General features: G+C 40.3%; 1 protein-coding gene across 2 annotated transcripts in view; it reads right to left on the reverse strand.

Annotated features, from left to right (window-relative positions):
- INTU (inturned planar cell polarity protein) overlaps positions 1-16,846 on the reverse strand; it is a 114,164-nt gene extending 97,318 nt beyond the window's left edge. Inside the window, exon 1 of one of the 2 annotated variants that reach the window (XM_081303819.1) lies at positions 16,628-16,846. In XM_081303819.1, coding sequence (XP_081159945.1) covers positions 16,628-16,716 — 89 coding nt within the window. In that variant the 5' untranslated portion in view covers positions 16,717-16,846. Of the gene's footprint in view, positions 1-6,094; positions 6,311-16,627 lie in introns of those variants that run through there. The other variant, XM_081303818.1, reaches the window with a different exon arrangement.
- Positions 16,847-18,559: the final 1,713 nt, after the last annotated feature.

Below are 18,559 nucleotides of genomic sequence, written 5' to 3' on the forward strand. Positions count from 1 at the left end.
GTAAATCTAAACTTACTTCAAAATTTAAACCTTATTTCAAAAAACAAACAAAATTAAATGTAGCTGTTTAATTCATATTTTTATATTGCATGGGTCATATTAATCAGTACTATACAAATACTCTTCCATCACCATCTGAAACCCTATGGTACAAGCTATAAAATTCTCATTGAGTAAATGACTCAATTTTCTTTCAATGAAAGTCTTAGTTTGTTTATTCTGCTTTGCTCTAAACAGATAACAGTTTATTTACAGCTTGCTTGCAAAATTTAAAGACACTTTAATTGTTTTTCAAGGCCCTAAATGATATGTAACAAATAGATTACAGAACATGAATTTCAGATAATGCTAATAAGTTTCTCAATTCCTAATGTTTTCAAGAATTCCAAGTTGACACTAAATATTCCCCCCCCAAAGTTATTTGACTCTCTCAGGACTTAATTTGCACTAATGCCCATATATAATTTTTTTAATCATTTGCAACAGTATAGCAATTCCACACAGAGAAAAGATCTATAAATTAACCAGTCCTACTGACACTTTTTTCTTACTGGAGGACCGACATTTGCCCTATTCCAAATCCATTACATTATTCTTTTCTTCTCTCTCTCTCTTTCTCTTTTAAAGTGGGCAAGGTACAATGCCTTTTATCAAAGTGGCCAATACATGTAGTCATATGACACTATTAGGAACACAAGGACAATTCTAGGGACAGAGAAAAACCACACACAATAAAAAATGTCATGACAAATGAATATGGGCTCTATGTGGCACTTGTTCAATGAGCACTAGCCAATGCTTTTTTGCGTTTTCTGAGCTCTGTCTACCAGTAATATCTAGGTTTCACCCCTCAAGGTCTTTTTGTTAAGAATTTTAGTAGCTGAAATCTTTGCCGGATGCTATAGCAGTCAGAGGGTAGGGGGTCTCCAACGGGTTGATGCTATTCTAGACAGTCACCATAGGAACAAGCACAAAGCACATTAGAGAAGACAGTGGGAGCAGCTGGTGAACTCATAACTGAGGACTTTTTACATTTAATAAATTTCCACAATCAGGAACACATCACCATTCGGTATTCTTAAAGATGTCAGATAGGCGAGAGATAATCAAATAGTTGAAATGCAAGAGCTAAAACAGAAATCAACACTGTTTTTTTATAGAGGATACAGCATGGAAAAATTAAGTATAAGGAATGAGACAAGGTTCTAGGAGAAGGTGGCATTTAAGTAGGATTTTTTAAATGATTTGGGCAAGTAGAGATAGGAAGAAAGGAGGTTTCAAACAGCGAGAACAAAGCCTGTAAAGGTTCAGCGTGAAAGGACATTATCAGTTTGAGAACAGGTGGATACTGTAATATAGCAGAAATACAGGTAGCTTAAAAGAGTTCATTAAAGATGAAATACAAAATGCCAGGTGCAGATCAAAAAGGACTTTAAGAATCATCCTAAGGAATCTGGAATTTATTTGAGAGGCCAATAAGCTTTTGAGTAAAGTAGAAAATGATTTAAAATTGTGTTTGAAACTCTGGTAGCTGTATGGAAGACTAGCTGGAAACAAAAATAAGAGGCATCCAGATCCAAGGGAAGGTACTCAGTGAGACACAGGAGAGGAAGCCCCTTAAGCAAGGTATGGCTGTGGGAACGGCGGGGGGTTGGGGGGGTACAGGAAGGAGGTCAACAGGACTGGACACTGTCCGATCTGAAAACATGTGAGCAGTACATTCCCATGCCAAAATCCAAGAAAAAGATAAATTTTGCTATATTCCAACAATGGAATTCTACTCAAAGAAAGGAACAACCCTTACAAGCAACAAAATGGATGAATCTCAATTATGCTGAGTTTAAAAAAAAAAAAAAAACCTCTCTATGCTGGATGATTTCGTTTTTATAAAATGCTAGAAAATACAAACTGATATATAATGAGAGAAAACAAGTAAGTGATTGTGAAGAGTGAGGGGGCGTGTGTGCTCTTCGGGAGGTGCATAGGGAAACTAGCAGGTGAGATAAATATGTTCATTATCCTGGAAGGTGTATATATGTCAAAATGAAAACTGTTATGTGCAATTTTTTCTATATAAATGAAATTCAAGAGAGCTGTTAAAAAATCCCTGAAAAAATTTTGAGATATTTGCTTTCTTCTGTAGTCAATCTCATTTTAGACAGAAGTTCCTTAGTTTTTCTCAGCTGAAATCTCTTTTACAGTTATTTTTCTCTCTTCATCAGCCAAAGTTTTGCAACTAACATAACAATAGTAAAAAAATTCACTTTGAAACACTGAAAATCTAAGTCAGAAAACTGGGCAATGTCAGGCCAACATCAACTATGCTCATGTTTCTTCAATGAGTTGGGTAACTACAGCCAAAGCTAAGAAACTTGGCATTGTTGCCAAGTAAATGCTTGATTTCTGCTATCTCAATACTGACACCAGTCAAGGGTTCCTTCTTCCAACCCACCCACCAGTATTACCTCCGCAGCCTCCTCAGGGACATACCCATGTGCCAACCTTCCTCCTCTATAGTAAGCCTGTAAGAGCTCTACAGATGTACCTAAGGTGATTTTTATCCACCAAACAATAAGCATATTGACAATCACATGCAGTTCAAAACTGATTTTTAGTTACAAAGCATATATGAAAAAATATAATTTCCAAAAAGAACATACAGATTATTAACTAGAATTTTGAAATTTCATGATTATTTATGTGAATCAATGTGTAATATAACTTCCTTAGTCAGCTTCATATAGACCATAAAAGATAATGGGCAATTCATCTCCCTTTGATTAAGATTCACACTGGTATGCTTCTGATCAAATGCTGGTTCTGTCCAAGGTAGGAAGGCTGTCTGCACTGGTGACTGCAGATTAGGGAGGTGAACACCAAATACCAAGAGAGAAACCTTCTGGACTATATCAGCAGATCAACCTTTAAGTCATATACATCAAGAAAGGACAGACAGTTGGGCCCAGTGGTGCATGTCTGTAATCCCTGTGGATCGCAGGAGGATTGCAAGTTGAAAGCCAGCCTCCACAATGGCGAGGCACTAAGCAACTCAGAGACCCTGTCTCTAAATAAAATACAAAAACACTTCAATCCACAGTACAGAAAGAAAGAAAGAAAAGACATAATATCTGAATCTTGATAGAACTCAACAGAGACCAGAAAAATATTTTTGATACAGATTTTTTTGTGGGGGAGGTACCAGGGATTGAATTCAGAGGCACTCAACCACTGAGCCACATCCCCAGCCCTATTTTGTATTTTATTTAGAGACAGGATCTCACTGAGTTGCTTCCACCTCACTTTTATTGAGCCTGGCTTTGAACTTGAGATCATTCTGCCTCAGCCTCCCAAGCCGCTGGGATCACAGGTGTGCACCACAGTGCCCAGCCTCCAATAGGGATTTACTGTACTTTTTCTATTGAAAGGCAAAACATTAGAGTGAATAGTAAATGACTACTGTAGAAATCTTAATGATTGTTTTTAAAAACTAAAATATCATACATAGATAATGTATTCCAGAAAATGGAATACTTAAAAAGTAAGACATTACCCTAGCACAAGGTCCTCAGATTGCACATTCTGAAGAAACTGAGTTAAGCTCATTTATTTTCATACCACCAAGTGCATGGGGCTCCATTAGAAATCAGGTGTCCTGAGTTTCTATAATGAAACACTCAGCTGTGTGTAACTATGGGAAATGACATATTATCTCTAGACTAACATGTATGACTCCGAGATGTGGAGAAACCAAAAGCTGAAGTCTCAACCTGTCTATTGCTTCTATATAAGGACCAAATAAGGTTCCATGTAATCTTTACTTCCTTCCAGCAGCCTTGCTTAATAACCACGAGTTTTTAAATTACTTTTAAATGACCACAGTAGTACACAAGTACAATCTCCGCTATTTGGGAGACTGAGGCAGGAGGATCACAAGTACAAGGCCATCTTAGGCAACTTAAAAGGACACTGTCTCAAAATATAAAATGGGCTCAAGATAAAGCTCTGTGGTACAGTGCTTGCATAACTTGCATGAGGCCCTGGTTGCAATCACCTGTACTGCTTTTTTAAAAAGGACACAAAGGGGAGCTGGGGTTGTGGCTCAGCAGTAGAGTATTTGCCTCAATCATGTGAGGCATTGGGTTCGGTACTGAGCATCACATAAAATGTATGAACAAAATAAAGGTATTGTGTCCATCTACAACTAAAACAATATTAAAAAGGGGAGGGCACAAAGAGATTACAAAAAATTGATATTCTTAAATTTGTTCAGATTTTCAAGAATACAACCTATCCTTAAGTTTCTAGAACATATTAAACAGGCTTTCCTCACACACTTACAAAGACAGTAATAAAAATGTTATAATTATGATAAGTGAAAATAATTTAGGAGTAATTCTTACTTATTTGTAACTGTTATTCCTAACTACCCATAAAATGCCATCCTAAAAATATGTATTGCAGTCCCTTATCAGCTTGGTAGACTCTTGGTGCCTAAACCTTTCACCCGTAGGTGTTTCAAGTTGTACTGATTGGCTTTTCCAAAAAGTTCTTCATCCATAGAATAGATTCCTTCAAAAATGAAACAGCAATTAAACCCCTATCCCTCACCATGCACAAAACTCAAAGTGGACCAAGGACCTAGGAATTAAACCAGAGATCCTGCATTTAACAGAAGAAAAAGTAGGCCCAAATCTTCATATCAGATTAGGCCCCTACTTCTTTAGTAAAACTGCCATAGTACAAGAATTAAAATCAAGAATTAAAGAATGGGACAGATTCAAACTAAAAACCTTCTTCTCAGCAAAATAAACAATCTGTGAGGTGATGAGAAAGCCTACAGAATGGGAGCAAATTTTTACCATTTGCACAACAGATAGAACACTAATCTCTAGGGTATATAAAGAATTCAAAATGCTAAACTCCAAAAAATACCCAAATAACTCAATCAATAAATGGACCAAAAACCTGAACAGACACTTCTCAGAAGAGGATATACAATCAATCAACAAATATATGAAAAAATGTTCAACATCTCTAGCAATTAGAGAAATGCAAATCAAAACTACTCTAAGACTTCATCTCATTCCAGTCAGAACGGCTGCTAATAAGAATACAAACAACAGTAAGTGTTGACAAGGATGTGGGGGAAAAGGCACACTCATACCTAGAATCCCTTAAGTAGATGAATGGATAAAGAAAATGTGGTATAGATACACAATGGAATATTACCCAGCAAAGAAAGAGAATAAAATCATGGCATTTGCAGGTAAATGGATGGAGTTGGAGAATATAATGTTAAGTGAAGTTAGTTAATCCCAAAAAACCAAATGCTGAATGTTTTCTCTGATACAAGGAGACTGATTCATAATGGGGTTGGGAGGAGGAGCATGGGAGGAATTGACAAAATCTAGATAGGGCAAAGGGGAAGAGGGATGGGAGAAGGAATAGGGGTAGGAAAGGCGGTGGAACGAGAAGGATATCATTACTCTAAGTACATGTATGAAGACGCGAATGGTGTGACTCTGCTTTGTGTACAACCAGAGATATGAAAAATCGTGCTCTATATGTGTAGTATGAACCGTGTTGCATTCTGCTGTCATATATAACAAATTAGAATAAAAAAATGAAATCGCATTGGGTATTTAAAATCAAAATAACCTTCTCTCGTATTATTAAGGATAAAAACGTGGAAAGAACACTTTGAAAATTAACTTATGACAAAACAGGAAACCAGGAGGATGCATAAAACACAGCACAAACCTGAACCTCGAAGGAGCCTATCCTGGAGCAGGTGGGTGACTACACACAGCTACTCTTTCCACGGCGGGAGGAAAACCTGCACAGTTCATCGCTGCCTTGTAAAACCCGCGTGGTATCCGCATCCCACACACCCAGGCGGCTGAGGCGCAAGGACCCGGCATAGAGAAGGGCGCCGCCTCGCAGGGCGCCGTTTCCAAAACCTTCCGCAGAGGCGCCCTCCAAGGCGCGGAACCGGCGGGAGCGGACTTGGCCCAGACCCCAGGGTCGCCGAAGTCCCGCTCGGGCCGCCCGGCACGTGCGCCCTGGGCTGCCCACCGTCCCCCTCTGCACTCACTCGGAAGAGCCGCTGGCCGAGGCGCAGGAGCCCGAGGAGCCCGTCCAGTCTGCAGAATCGCCCTCCTCGTCTTCCTGCGAAGCGGAACCTGCGGGGAGCGCGTCCGGGCTTCCACGCGAGGCCCCCAAGGCCGGCGAAGCCATCGGGACGGATGCACGGCCGCCGCTGGGGCCCTTCACAGCCCGCCGCCACCGCCCGCAGCGGCCGCCATGTTGCTGTGCCGCCGGGGAAGGGCGGGGCCACGTGACCGCGCCGCGCCGCTGCCATTGGTGGAGACGCGGGTTGCCGGGGCGACGAGGAAGCCGCCCGCGGAGCACGCCCGGGCTCGAACTGGGCTAGGAGCTGACTCTCCGCGAGCGTGTCTCGGTGGCTGCAAGGGGACCGCTGAGACATCACCGCTCCTTTTCCCCTCAGCGTTCGCCCCTGGGGGCTGCACAGCGTATCACACCGGGGGAGAACCCCTGTCCCGTTTGCTGTTTGCACTGGGGCGGGTTTTCTATGCAGAACCGAGCCGCAGAGGCGCCCGGCTCGGTCCGTTTACAAGTAGAGGAAACGATCTTGCCTCAGGGACGCTCGTCCTCTAGGCGGGTCTGAGCACCTCTAGGCGACCTGTGGATGAGCTCACTAGTTGCCCTAGGTCTGTATGTGCAGCACTTGGAAACAGTTTTACGTTTCTGCCAAGCAGGTACTTAGAGTGCTTCAAACGGGTGATGATTTTGTTTTCTAACACACAATTGTATAATCTAAGTTGTTCTCCTCACTGAGGTTGGAAGAGTAAACTGGCTAATTTGATATGTCATTTGTGCATATCTACATCAAATATTTTTGAAAGCACAAAATAATAGCTATCATTGACTGTCAACCATTGCTTAGGTTATGTACCTGTTCTACTTATATACCATGCTAAGTATTTGCACACAATAAAGTAAATATTTTCTCCATATACAAATAAGCAAATAGACTTAGAGAGGTCTTGAGGCTTGTTAATGGTTAGATGGCTAGCTGGCATAAAAAGCTAACCAAGAAATCATTACATGAAATTTTCTCCTCAGGACTCAGGACAATAGCCTTCTCATCTGTTTCCCTTTTTCACAGTTACTGGAAGTCAACCAAGATCAGAAAATATTAAATTAAAAGTTCAAGAAGTGAATAACAATATGTAAGTTTTAAATATCACACCATTCCAAGCAGAATGATGAAATCTCATTCAGTTCTATGTCCCACCTGGGTCATGAATCTTTGTCCAGTGTATGCACACTGTATATGGTAATAGCCCTATGTCACTTAGTAGCTGCTTGTCATGTAATTGTTTTCAAGTAAGAAGGTCGCCCCCCAAAAAATAAATAATTAAAAAATATTTTTTAAAAAATAAAAAATTTTAAAAAAAGGTAAGCAGTAGGCTAATGGGTCATAATGCCTAAGTCATTCACCTCACTTCATCACTCTGTGTGGGACGAAGGGAGTACTGTTTTTCCCACTGCTCTCAAAACGCTATCAATACAGACCTCCAAAGTTGTGGGATCTCTCCCCATCAGCAAGCAATCAATTCTGCAGCAGTGGACATCAGTGGGGCATCCTCTAATACAGCCTGGAGATAGGGTTATCTCACAAATTAAGGGCTCAGTTCCCTAGATTGAACCCCTGCATGCCTCCCCACATATATGGCACTTGCAAGCCTCAGGTTGTTTTCCCCATCTATAAATTGAGATTTTTACAACCTCTTCACCAGGTTGGATTAATTTGCGTGAGTGGCTCACAGAACTCAGGAAAAATACTTATGTTTACTAGTTTATTATAAAGATAATTACCCAGGATATGGATGAAGAGATGCACAGGGTGAAGTTTGAGAGAATCACCATGCCCTCTCTGGGTGTGCCACCCTCCAGGAACCTCCATGTGGAAACTCTGGAAACTCTCCAAACACTGCCCTTCACAGGCATGACTACTAACAGACTGGTTGGGGAAACCCAGCCCTTCTTCCTCCCAGGTAAGGGACAGGACCTCTTTGGAATGAAAAGGATTTTATGACCTTCTATCAGACAAGGATAATAGGTCTGAGAATTTCTTATAGCCAAATCCAAGATAGAAAAGTTGGGGAAGATGAAGAGTTTTTAAGACTCAACATGAGAAGGGAGTTGTAAGCCAGGAACCACAGATGAAAACCAAATATATATTTCACAATATCACATAAAACATTGTCATCTCATCACAACAAGAAGGGTGAATAAAGGCAAATAAGATATTTTGAGAGAGACCACATTCATATAATGCTTATTACAATATACTGATATAGTTGTTCTATTATTGCTGCTTTTAATCTCTTACTGTGGCTAATTTACAAATTTAACTTTATTAAATTGAATACATATGAATAGGAAAACACATAGTATATGTAGACTGAGCATCTTTAGTCTGAAAATCCAAAATCCAAAGTGCTATAAAATCCGTAACTTTCTGACCCCAATAGGACACCACAAGGGAAAATTCCACAGCTGACCTTATTTACAGGTCATAGTCAAAACACTTGCGCACTAAAGGTATTACTTAAAATTATATTATGACTATGTATATGTTTATGACAAAAGTGAATTTTATGTTTAAACTTAAGAAATATTATTATGTATATACATATATTTCAAAATTTGATTTCAAAAATCCCAAATTCAAAACATTTCTGGACCCAAGCATTTTCAATAAGGCATATTCAACACACATAGAGTTCATTCCTATCTGATGTTTCAGGGACCCACTGGGGGTCTTGGAGCATATTCCCTAGGATAAAGGAGGACTACTGTAATTAAACTACTAGAAATCCAGTCTGAAGAAATAAAGAATGTAAATAAAATTTTGAAAGTTCAGAAGAGTGAAATCTGAAGGCAATCTAAAGAAAAATGAAGAAAGTATACTTTTATTGATAAAATGATTAATATTTTTATTTTAAATAGAAATATTTTCAAAGAGTAATCCATCAGGGAACTATTTATATTATTATATTTATATTATTTATATTATACCAAGTAAAAAAGGATATAATATTATTTTATGATTTCAAAGGATGGGTGCTGGGGATTCAACTAAACTAGATGGGCAGATGGAGACACAGGGTTGATTATAACATATAGTAGTTTTGTTATAAATACAGGTTTCTAACAAAATACCCAGAGAAAACCAAGCTAGCACATGTGGGGCCTCAGCAAATTTCTTAGAGGAAGTCTTAATTTATCTTATTAAGGGATGCTTCCAACAGAGAAGACTAATGGGTCATCGTGTGCTCTTATAGTGATTATGCCTGAAGAACTCAAGAACCTGGGCAGTAGCAGACAATTTAGTTTCATTTGTCACTTTAAATTATGTACATTTGGATTTCCTGTGTGTCATCCTTAAAGAAGGATGGCAACAAAATAATACCATGTTCCTGAGATGCCCTTTGGTCCCCAGTTCCCCAGCCAAGTCAAGGGAACCATGAGAGTAGGCCCAGGCCAGTATGCCTGAGTAAGTACTACCTTGGAGGACACTGCCTTTTCTCATGAATGCTGGAACTCGGACAAGTTAATGTTATCTGTAAAAAGCACCTGCTTCCATGAACACCAGAACAGCCACTCCTTGGAATGATGGCCATACAAGGAAGAAAGCAAACTAAGCCACTAACAACGGCACTGCTTCTACCAACTAACTTATAAAAGACCTCTTCCTTGTAGTAGCTAATGTGAAGCTCAATACAGAGGGAGAGTGTGCATGTCACTCATCCACTGGTGTTACTGCTGAGTGAGGGATGGAGACACTGCTTTCTGGAGCAATGCTGTGAGGGATGGCAAGGTACCGTGAGGGACAGAGGTGCTACCTCCTCAGCCTTTGGGAGTAAATTGTGTGTCACACACCATCTCCAGGTTCTTTCTTTGACTTTTCAGCAACGTACCCCACTGCCCTAGCACCACTGGGCTGTGGATCTGAAACTAGGCTTTATGGCTTTATTTGTAATACTTTCTAAATGTGCTTTTTGTATAATTATATAACAACTGTTGAATTTTATTTTATAGCTTAATCGTATTAATTTATAAAATTGGTTTTATCTTAGAACTATAAAGCATATTCCATATGTTTACTTAAGATTATAAAAAATTGAAGCCATCTCTGGAAATCTGCGAGTTTCTCCCTAAAAGTGATTCCTACTCTCCTCAACAGGAGACCAGTTTGTAAAAGGACGATGGAAAGGGAGGTCCTCGAGGAGGCAGGCAGAGATGGCTCCTGAGTCAAAGAAGGAAGGATATGACCTCCCTCAACACCTCTTCTTGAAAACTGGAAGGAAGGACCAAAGGAGGGAGGGCATGGGTGGCGACCTACCGGTTTCAGCAGGACCCTGAGGCAGTCACGTAAGATTTTGTTCATTTTGTTTGTTAATAGGCAGCCACCTTGCCAACTTACAGTGAAAGAAGAAGTAATGGGCCAGGAATTTGAAGCAAGGAAAGAAGGGAACAACTATTTCCATCAGCATTGTGACCAAAAAACAAACCAACCAAAAAAAGGGACTACTTTTAAAATCAGAGAAACAATATTATTAAAAAAAAGTTGAAGTCACATTTAATAGTTATCTTACATTTTTCTGGCAAAACGTATGTACTTATTCTCACCAAAGTCTCAAATGTTAAAAATTACTTAAGATTCCATTCCAAAATAAAAAGTGCTTTAGGCCTCTTTAAAAAGTTAGCCTTTCTTCATTTTTAAAGCAATTTGTTAGAGTAAAGAAAGATATTTTAAATTTTAGAAAAATATCACATTTTCTTCTCACAAATAATAATCTGTTTTTCTATAAGCAGCAGCTAATAATTTTACACCATGCTCTTAAAATTCCTCTAGCATCACATTAAACAGAGAATGAACACTGTAGATTCTTTAAGAACAGTTTTTCCAATACTACAAATAATTGAGCACTAATTAGGGGTTAGATGCTTTATTTCCCACTATATCTCAATTAAGTTAATGAACTGTGTCCAACTTCCCTCATTAATCAAATCACTGATTAATGACAGGTAACAGGATCAGAACCTCCAGGGGAGGGGCCTGGAAATCTTTTTATTTCAAAGGAGCATCCCCCCCAACTCTACAAACCTGGGAAACCTCCCTAAGCTCTCCCTCAGCCCTGCACTTCTAAATGTAGGCTCAGTGGCCACTTCCAGAATAGGCTGGAACCACTCCCATCTTCTGAATTTGAGCCCCTCAGGCTGGCCTCTCTTGCTGCTCCAGAACCCACCATCTGCAGAACCTTGAGCAAATCAACCTCTCCAATTTTCTTATCTGTAAATTCAGATATTGGTATCTACTTCACAGCACTGTTTGAAATCCAATGAATTAATCCATGTAAAACAGCTAGTACATAAAGTATCAATAAAACTTAGCAGTTCTATACCATTTGCTCACACAGTTTTTTCCTGAGATGATACCTCTCCAAAATTTACTCTTTGAATACAGTACTACGTAATCTCTCAAGACCTTTTCCATCAGCCTTCCCAGACACCTCTCCTCCCTCTGTTAGAATTCTTCTTTCCACCTTTCCCATCACAATATATCCCATGAGGTTCTGGTATAACTAGTATCAGTCTGTCATATATATAATCTTTGCTACCAAATGACAGTGTCCTAGAGAACATGACTGGATCTTGTTTTTTAATCATTCATTTTTTGCAAAGTTGAACAGGAGCAAAAGAATGCCACATAAAAGTTTTATCTTCTAAGAAATGTTCCTTCCCCTAGATGTGTCCCTGGATATAGCAACTTCTTTGGCTAATGGACAAAAGACAATCACAAAGAAATAATAACAGTTACCACCCTGTTTTTTTTCACAATTGAAAAAAATAGCAATAATTTTTATCCTTAATTTTCAGGGTGGGGTATTTATTAGCTAATCATATTTCTCACTTCACATATCATATTTGCCCTAACCTTATTAATACTTAACATCCTTTATATGTATTGGAGAGGACAAAGAAAGGAAAAAAATAAGATGCCATTTTCAGGGCCTTTGTCTATTGGGTTATTAGCAATCCCAACAAAACTTGAAAGATTTAGAATGAGGTGTATTCTCATTACTGGTTTTTAACTACACAAATGGTCAGCCTCTTCTGAGGCCCCAAAATGTTTAGTTTCAAACATATAATATGTGAGGTCCTTATTTCCATAGATTATCATCTCAAATAGGCAAACAATAGGATTCTGACATAAAATACAGGAGATAAGAACATAATTAAATATTTAGTATCTTTAGCAGGTTCAAGAGCTCTTTCCCTAGTGGAAAGACAAGCTAGCACTAAGCAATAAGTGAAAACAAGGCCACAGAGGTTACATTCATTAAAACCTTCAAACCACAAGGTAAGAATTCATGTAGCAGGGTCTTGTTAGGAGCTAATTAAAATCTCCTTAATTGTGAAAACAGAAATAATACTTCATAAACTATGTGGAAACATAACTGCTATTATTTTCTTAAATCATGAATAAATAATTTGGTAGGCCAGCAAAATGGAGACTTTATATAATGTGGAATTTTTCAGATTCATAATCAAATCATAGTATATAAAAATAGCATTAGCAATGCTAAATTTATGGAATTAAGTTATGGTCTAGAATTCTAATTTTCTTATATAAAAACTGAATTGCTTGTAAAAATTTATGGAACTTAACTATTATAAGATCATGTATTCTATGTTTGAATGATAATTATGGAATTACTCATGAGGAACCCAAAGTCATAAAGTAATTACAGTGGACAGCACAAAGCTTCAGCCCCAAGCCTTCACTTACAAGTTTGGTGAACTGTTCTACTGTCATAGACTCGTAGTTGTCAGGCAGAAGTAAAGGAGGCCCCTTAAGCAGGAAAACAACAGCCCCAGGTGGATGGCCCACATCTGCTGAGGAAGAGGAAGAGGAAAAAAAAGAACCAAAACACAGACGCCACATAGGAAAAAAAATACAGCTTATAAATGAGTGCCCAAAGCATCTTCAAAAAAAAAAAAAATCACAGCATTGTCAAACTCTGTAACCATCTGACAATGGGCTGTCAAAATGCTCGATAATCCGTAAGTGCCATGCTTTTCCACAGATCTGAGTTCTGTGATTCTAGCACTGATGACCAAATGAACGCAGGCAAAGTCAGCAATGATAATCTCTGCCCACCATGCAGGATTGTCAAAATTCAAATGAGATAATCATTGAAACCCAATGCCTTACACATTTAAAAACAGCAGTGTACGCTTTATGCTCTACTTCAATACTTTTGGTTTTATGATTTATGTCAGTTTTTACTTTCAGAGTTTAAAAAGATATTTTATACTTTTTTAAAATATTTATTTTTTAGCTTTAGGTAAACACAATATCTTTATATTTATGTGGTTCTGAGGATTGAATCCAGTGCTCATGCATGCTAGGCGAGCACTCTACCACTGAGCCACAACCCCAGCCTATATTCTTTTTTTTTTTCTTTTTTATTTTTTTGTAGTTGTAGATGGACAGAATGCCTTTATTTTATTTTTTTTTAATGTGGTGCTGAGGATCGAACCCAATGCCTCACTCATATTCTGCCACTGAGCTACAGCCCCAGTCCCAATATTTTATACTATTAATAGCATGAATATTACTTAATGGGGCACACTTTTACCCCTGGAAGCTCCAGATGTTTGAGGTGTTTTTAATATGCACATTTTTGCTGTTGACAAGAGTATGAAATTTGGACCATAAAACATTTTCAGGAACTTGCCTTTAGTTCACTCTCTCTGCTGGTTTTGGTGCCCCCCCAAATCAACATTTTAGCCTGGACCAGCACCATTTATTAGCCATTAGGCCTTGGACAAAGTAGCTCAACTGAGCCTCTCACAGGCTTTATGAATAGCTATACTTTATGTTTTAAGATAGTTGCTACCATAATCCCCTATATTTGACAGAATCTTAGTTTTATAGAGTGCTTCTATATAATCAGAAATTCATGATACTGCCATATGAGATGGGTCTTATACTCTTTATAGTACCAAAAGAATAGGAAATTAGTTTTTCATTTAATATTGAGCAGGTTTATTCCAGAAATGCTCAACTACTCACTTCCGAAATAATCATCTCAGTCTCGATGACTATAGTTTAAACATATTCTTTTGTGCTGGTTTATCAGGCAGGTTTGTGCTTTGGATCTGAAACCCTGTTGTGTTAACAGACAAGTTAAAAATCTTGCCAAGTCATACAACTAATATACAATAGAAATAGGACTCCAAAGGAATTGCTAAATTGGGAAAGCCTCATGCACAATTTTAAAAAAATTGCAAAACACTAGTGAGTACTAACATGATTAGTTTAGTACTTCTAAGAATCAAGATGACACAAAAATGTTAACTCAAGTATACTTAACAGAAATGCCAATACTGAAGCTTTCCGCTTAGAAACCTCAACTTTTTTCCCTAAAAGCAGAATAGCTGAATTTTTTTTTCTGAGCAATAGTCATTTTTAGTTTGACATTTTGTAGTTAACACCTCATGCACAGAAAAGTCTGCAACTTTGCATCAATTTTGGTTAGACTGAAATATCTTTCTCAAAAGCACAGCAATTTAATGCTTTACATTTTGAAAAACCACATTTGCAATGGAAAATATACAAGTAATTAAAAAAACAAACACTCAGAAAACATACTCTTTAGAATAAAATGTAAAAATAAAATAATCTGATGTTTTCTCTTGTATATGAATTTCTGTGGCCCAAGGCCACTGGAGTCTTTAATGCAATTGCCAGAATTTTGTGGATAACTTAAAAGGGATGTTTTAAAAGAAAAACATAAAACATTGTAAAACTAGTTTTTTTAAAAAAAGCCATGGGTTAGTCTAGTTCATGAGAACTATGGTTGATAAATTAGCATGATTTAAAGGTAATCTGATTTCTCTAATTTCTATTACATTATGTCTAAACAAATCTTTATATATGCAAGCAAGACATTTGATTACATATGAATGTATTTATAAACAGTTTCATCAAATGAAAGAGAAACTTTGACAGATGTCTCAAATTTTTAACAAGTGTTTGAAAAACATCACTAATAAAATAGTGCATTATAAAAACAAAAATATTTCATATACTGTTAAAAAGAAATCACTGTTAGCCATGATACTGAAAAACACATTTATAGCTTCAGAGTCCCTTGGTTCCTATAGCATATGGGAGCAGTTATTCATAATTCAGATGAAGTAGCTTTTCATTTAATATTGAGCAGGTTTATTCCAGAAATACTCAACTACTGACTTCCGAAATAATCATCTCAGTCTCCATGACTATAGTTTAAACATATTCTTTTGTGCTGGTTCATCAAGCAGGTTTGTGCTTTGGACCTGAAACCCTGTTGTGTTAATCGCTTTGGAATTTTTTGGCACTCAACATTTAAAACATAAAAAATACGAAGAAATTCTGTTACAGGAGAGTCCTAAGTATTTAAAACAAACACTGTTCCCAACATTACCAGTCATGCTGTGAATGAATTTCTAGTTAATGCTTCCTGGGGTTATTTCCGAACTGTGATTTTACCAAATGCAAGGGGAATTACCCTTAAAAATTCAGGAATTTTAGCTGCTCGTTTGACAATATTTTATTTTATATGGTAGCAGCTTTGTTGAGGGATGGGAAAGGGATGGAGGAAACCCACCGTAGAAAATTGCAAGTTTCAGAAGACAGCGCAAATAGAAGGAACCCAATTTTCCCCTTGAACAATATTTCTTTTTACTACACTTCCAATGGAACAGGATTTCTACAGTTCATATGGTTTGTACAAGGACTTAAAAGGATCACTTGAAAGCGACACTTACTCTTTCTCACCACAGATGCATTCAAGAGACACTGTTGCTATATTTCTAAAGCAGGCTTTTGTGTTGTGTGTTGTGTGCTTCCCCCTCCCCACAGCACAGGCCAGGCCTTCCCGGAGTGACCGCGGTGGGATGGCCTGGCTCTTCCTCCCGTCGCCGTTAGGAGGGAAGCAGAATTGCTCTTGTGGATTCTCCTTCTCTTTGATAAACCCGTCACTGTTCCTACGGCTTTATGTCTGTGAGTCTGTTTTGGGTAAGACCGGACAAAGTCCTGGCAGTCGATGGCCACGCTGCCGGCCGACCGAAGGCTGGGGTTCTCGCCCTCCTTAGGGGAACTCCTGAATTCCTGGTGTGCTGAGTGGACGCGCACGCGTGTGGGGCGTGAGGGACGGTGGGGTGGGACGGAGTCGAAACAGAGGCTCCTCGCAATTCCAGGCACCTCCCCGAGGAAACCCCGCTCTTCCCGAGGAGCCCGAGGTGCCGGCGCGCTGCGCCCAGGAGCTCCTTCCCTGCTTCGGAAGTGGCGCTTCTGGAGGTGGGTAACCCCACCGCGCGGCCCGAGGGTCGCCAGGGCCTGACGCTGCAAGGGGTGGGGTGCAGGTCCCTGGCCCTGTCGGGAAGCCCCGCCTGACGCCCCTGAGGACCCTGGAAGTCCCTCCGCCACAACGCCCCAGACCTGCGCCGTCTCCCCGCAGCCCCGCGTCGTGACACTGACCTGTGTAGCAGGACGCGCTGCACCGAGTCCACGTCCTCCAGGCTGCGGCGCGCGGGTTTGGGGAGGCTGGACCTGCGCACCTGGAACATGCTGCGCGCGGCTGGCCGCTGGGGCGGGCGCAGGTAGCGGCAGCGGGCAGAGGGGCGAGGGCTCGCGCGGCCGCCAGGCGCGGGGGCTCGAGCCGCGGGGCCGAGGCCGGCGGAGTCCGCCCCACGGTCCTGGTGCCCGGCCCGCGGCGGCCGCTCCTCCAGGAGACCCTCCGGCCAGACGGGCGCTCCGCTGGCGCCACCCTCTCGGGGCTCGCCGCGGCCCGGGCCCTGGCCCGCGTCCCCTGGCCCGCGTCCCCGTCGCGGCCCGCGCCTCTCCAGCCGCCGAGTGGCGGTGCGCGGGGTGAGCCGTCGAGCGCCGCGGGGACCGTGCTCAGGGCTGCGCTCGCCCGCCGCCTAGTGCGGGACCCGGGTCCTCGCTGTCCTTCCAGGACGCCGGGCCGCCCCCGCGGGGACACTGGTGTCCAAGCGCCGCCCCCGGCGAGGGAGCTGCCACCTGAGGTTCCCAGGGCCACCAACAAAGCGGGAGCGGAGCGGGCGCCAAGTGGACTTGGGCTCCGGCTGCTCCGGGAAAGACTGGAGAATGCGTGGGAAGGAGGAGGGAGCCAGATGCCGATTTCGGTGCATTTACATTCTGCCTAAAAAAGATTTACACGTTCGACCACACTCTAAACACTGTTCCCTGTAGAAAAGATTTGCAATGGGCTGTCTTTAAAATGCAGACTACTCATATACCTGTAGATGATGTAATATCTTGAAAAGCCACTCATGTATATACCAGAATGGTAACTAAACTAACTGGAAATTTTCATCTGGAGAATCCAGTTACCAACTGTTCTTCAAATCATTCTTTCATATTTACTTTAAACCTACTGAGATTTTAAAAATAATATATATGTATTTATTGTAAAAAATAAATATGGAAAAATACAAAAAAGGAAATAAAAATCATTCGCAATTCTACTTTCACGTATAGCCACCCTTGAAGATTTGGTGACTGTCCATCCAATCACTTTCCTAATTTTTACATAGTTAATATAAATGTATGGTTTGGATCTGCAATGTCCCCCTAACAGTTCATGTGTTAGGCAATGCAGTAGTATTCAGAGGGGGAAGATTAGATTATGGGGCTCTGATCTCATCAATGGATTAATCCACTTGATGGATTTATAGTTTCAATGGATTTTCTAGGAGGTGGTAAAAACCATAGGTAGGTGAGGCAAGACTGCAGGAAGTAGGTCACTGGAGGTGTGGCCTTGGGGACTGTATCTGTCCTGGCCCTCCCCTTCCCCCTTCCTGTCTGTGAGTCTGTCTGCCTGTCCTTCTCTCTCCTCCCCAACTCCATCCCTTTCCTCTGCTTCCCCAGCTGCCATAAGGTGAGCAACTTTCCTCTGCCAGGCCCGTTTACCAACATATTTCTTCCTCAGAGCTGACCAGACACAGTCTGAATCCTCTGAAAACATGAACCAAAATAAATCTTTCCTCCTCTGAGTTGTTCTCCTCGGGTATTTGGTCACAGCAATGAAAAGCTAACACAGCTAACAAAAGTCTAAATATACATAGTTTTTTTCTCTTGAATATTTGCCAAAGTTTAAATCATAAATATTTTATTATGTATTAGATATCTCAGTGGACTCTTTAGTGGCCTGGGGTCCAGAGAGGGGGAAGGGGAAAGGAAGGTTAGCTAGGTGTTTTCCTAACACGTGTGACTTCCTGCTCTAGCCTTATCCTAGGTCAGAATCAGAATGGTCAAGGGAGCTGTATGGGATGAATAATGGAGAAACTGGAAAATGGTAGTTTTAAATATGAGGTACCACTGATATACAGACATTGTACAGATTGCAGACTAATTATAAACAGTAGTAGATTAATTTTACACTGTAAT

The sequence above is a fragment of the Spermophilus citellus genome (genome assembly GCF_964194105.1).
Source record: "Spermophilus citellus genome assembly, chromosome: 8".
NCBI lineage: Eukaryota > Metazoa > Chordata > Mammalia > Rodentia > Sciuridae > Spermophilus > Spermophilus citellus.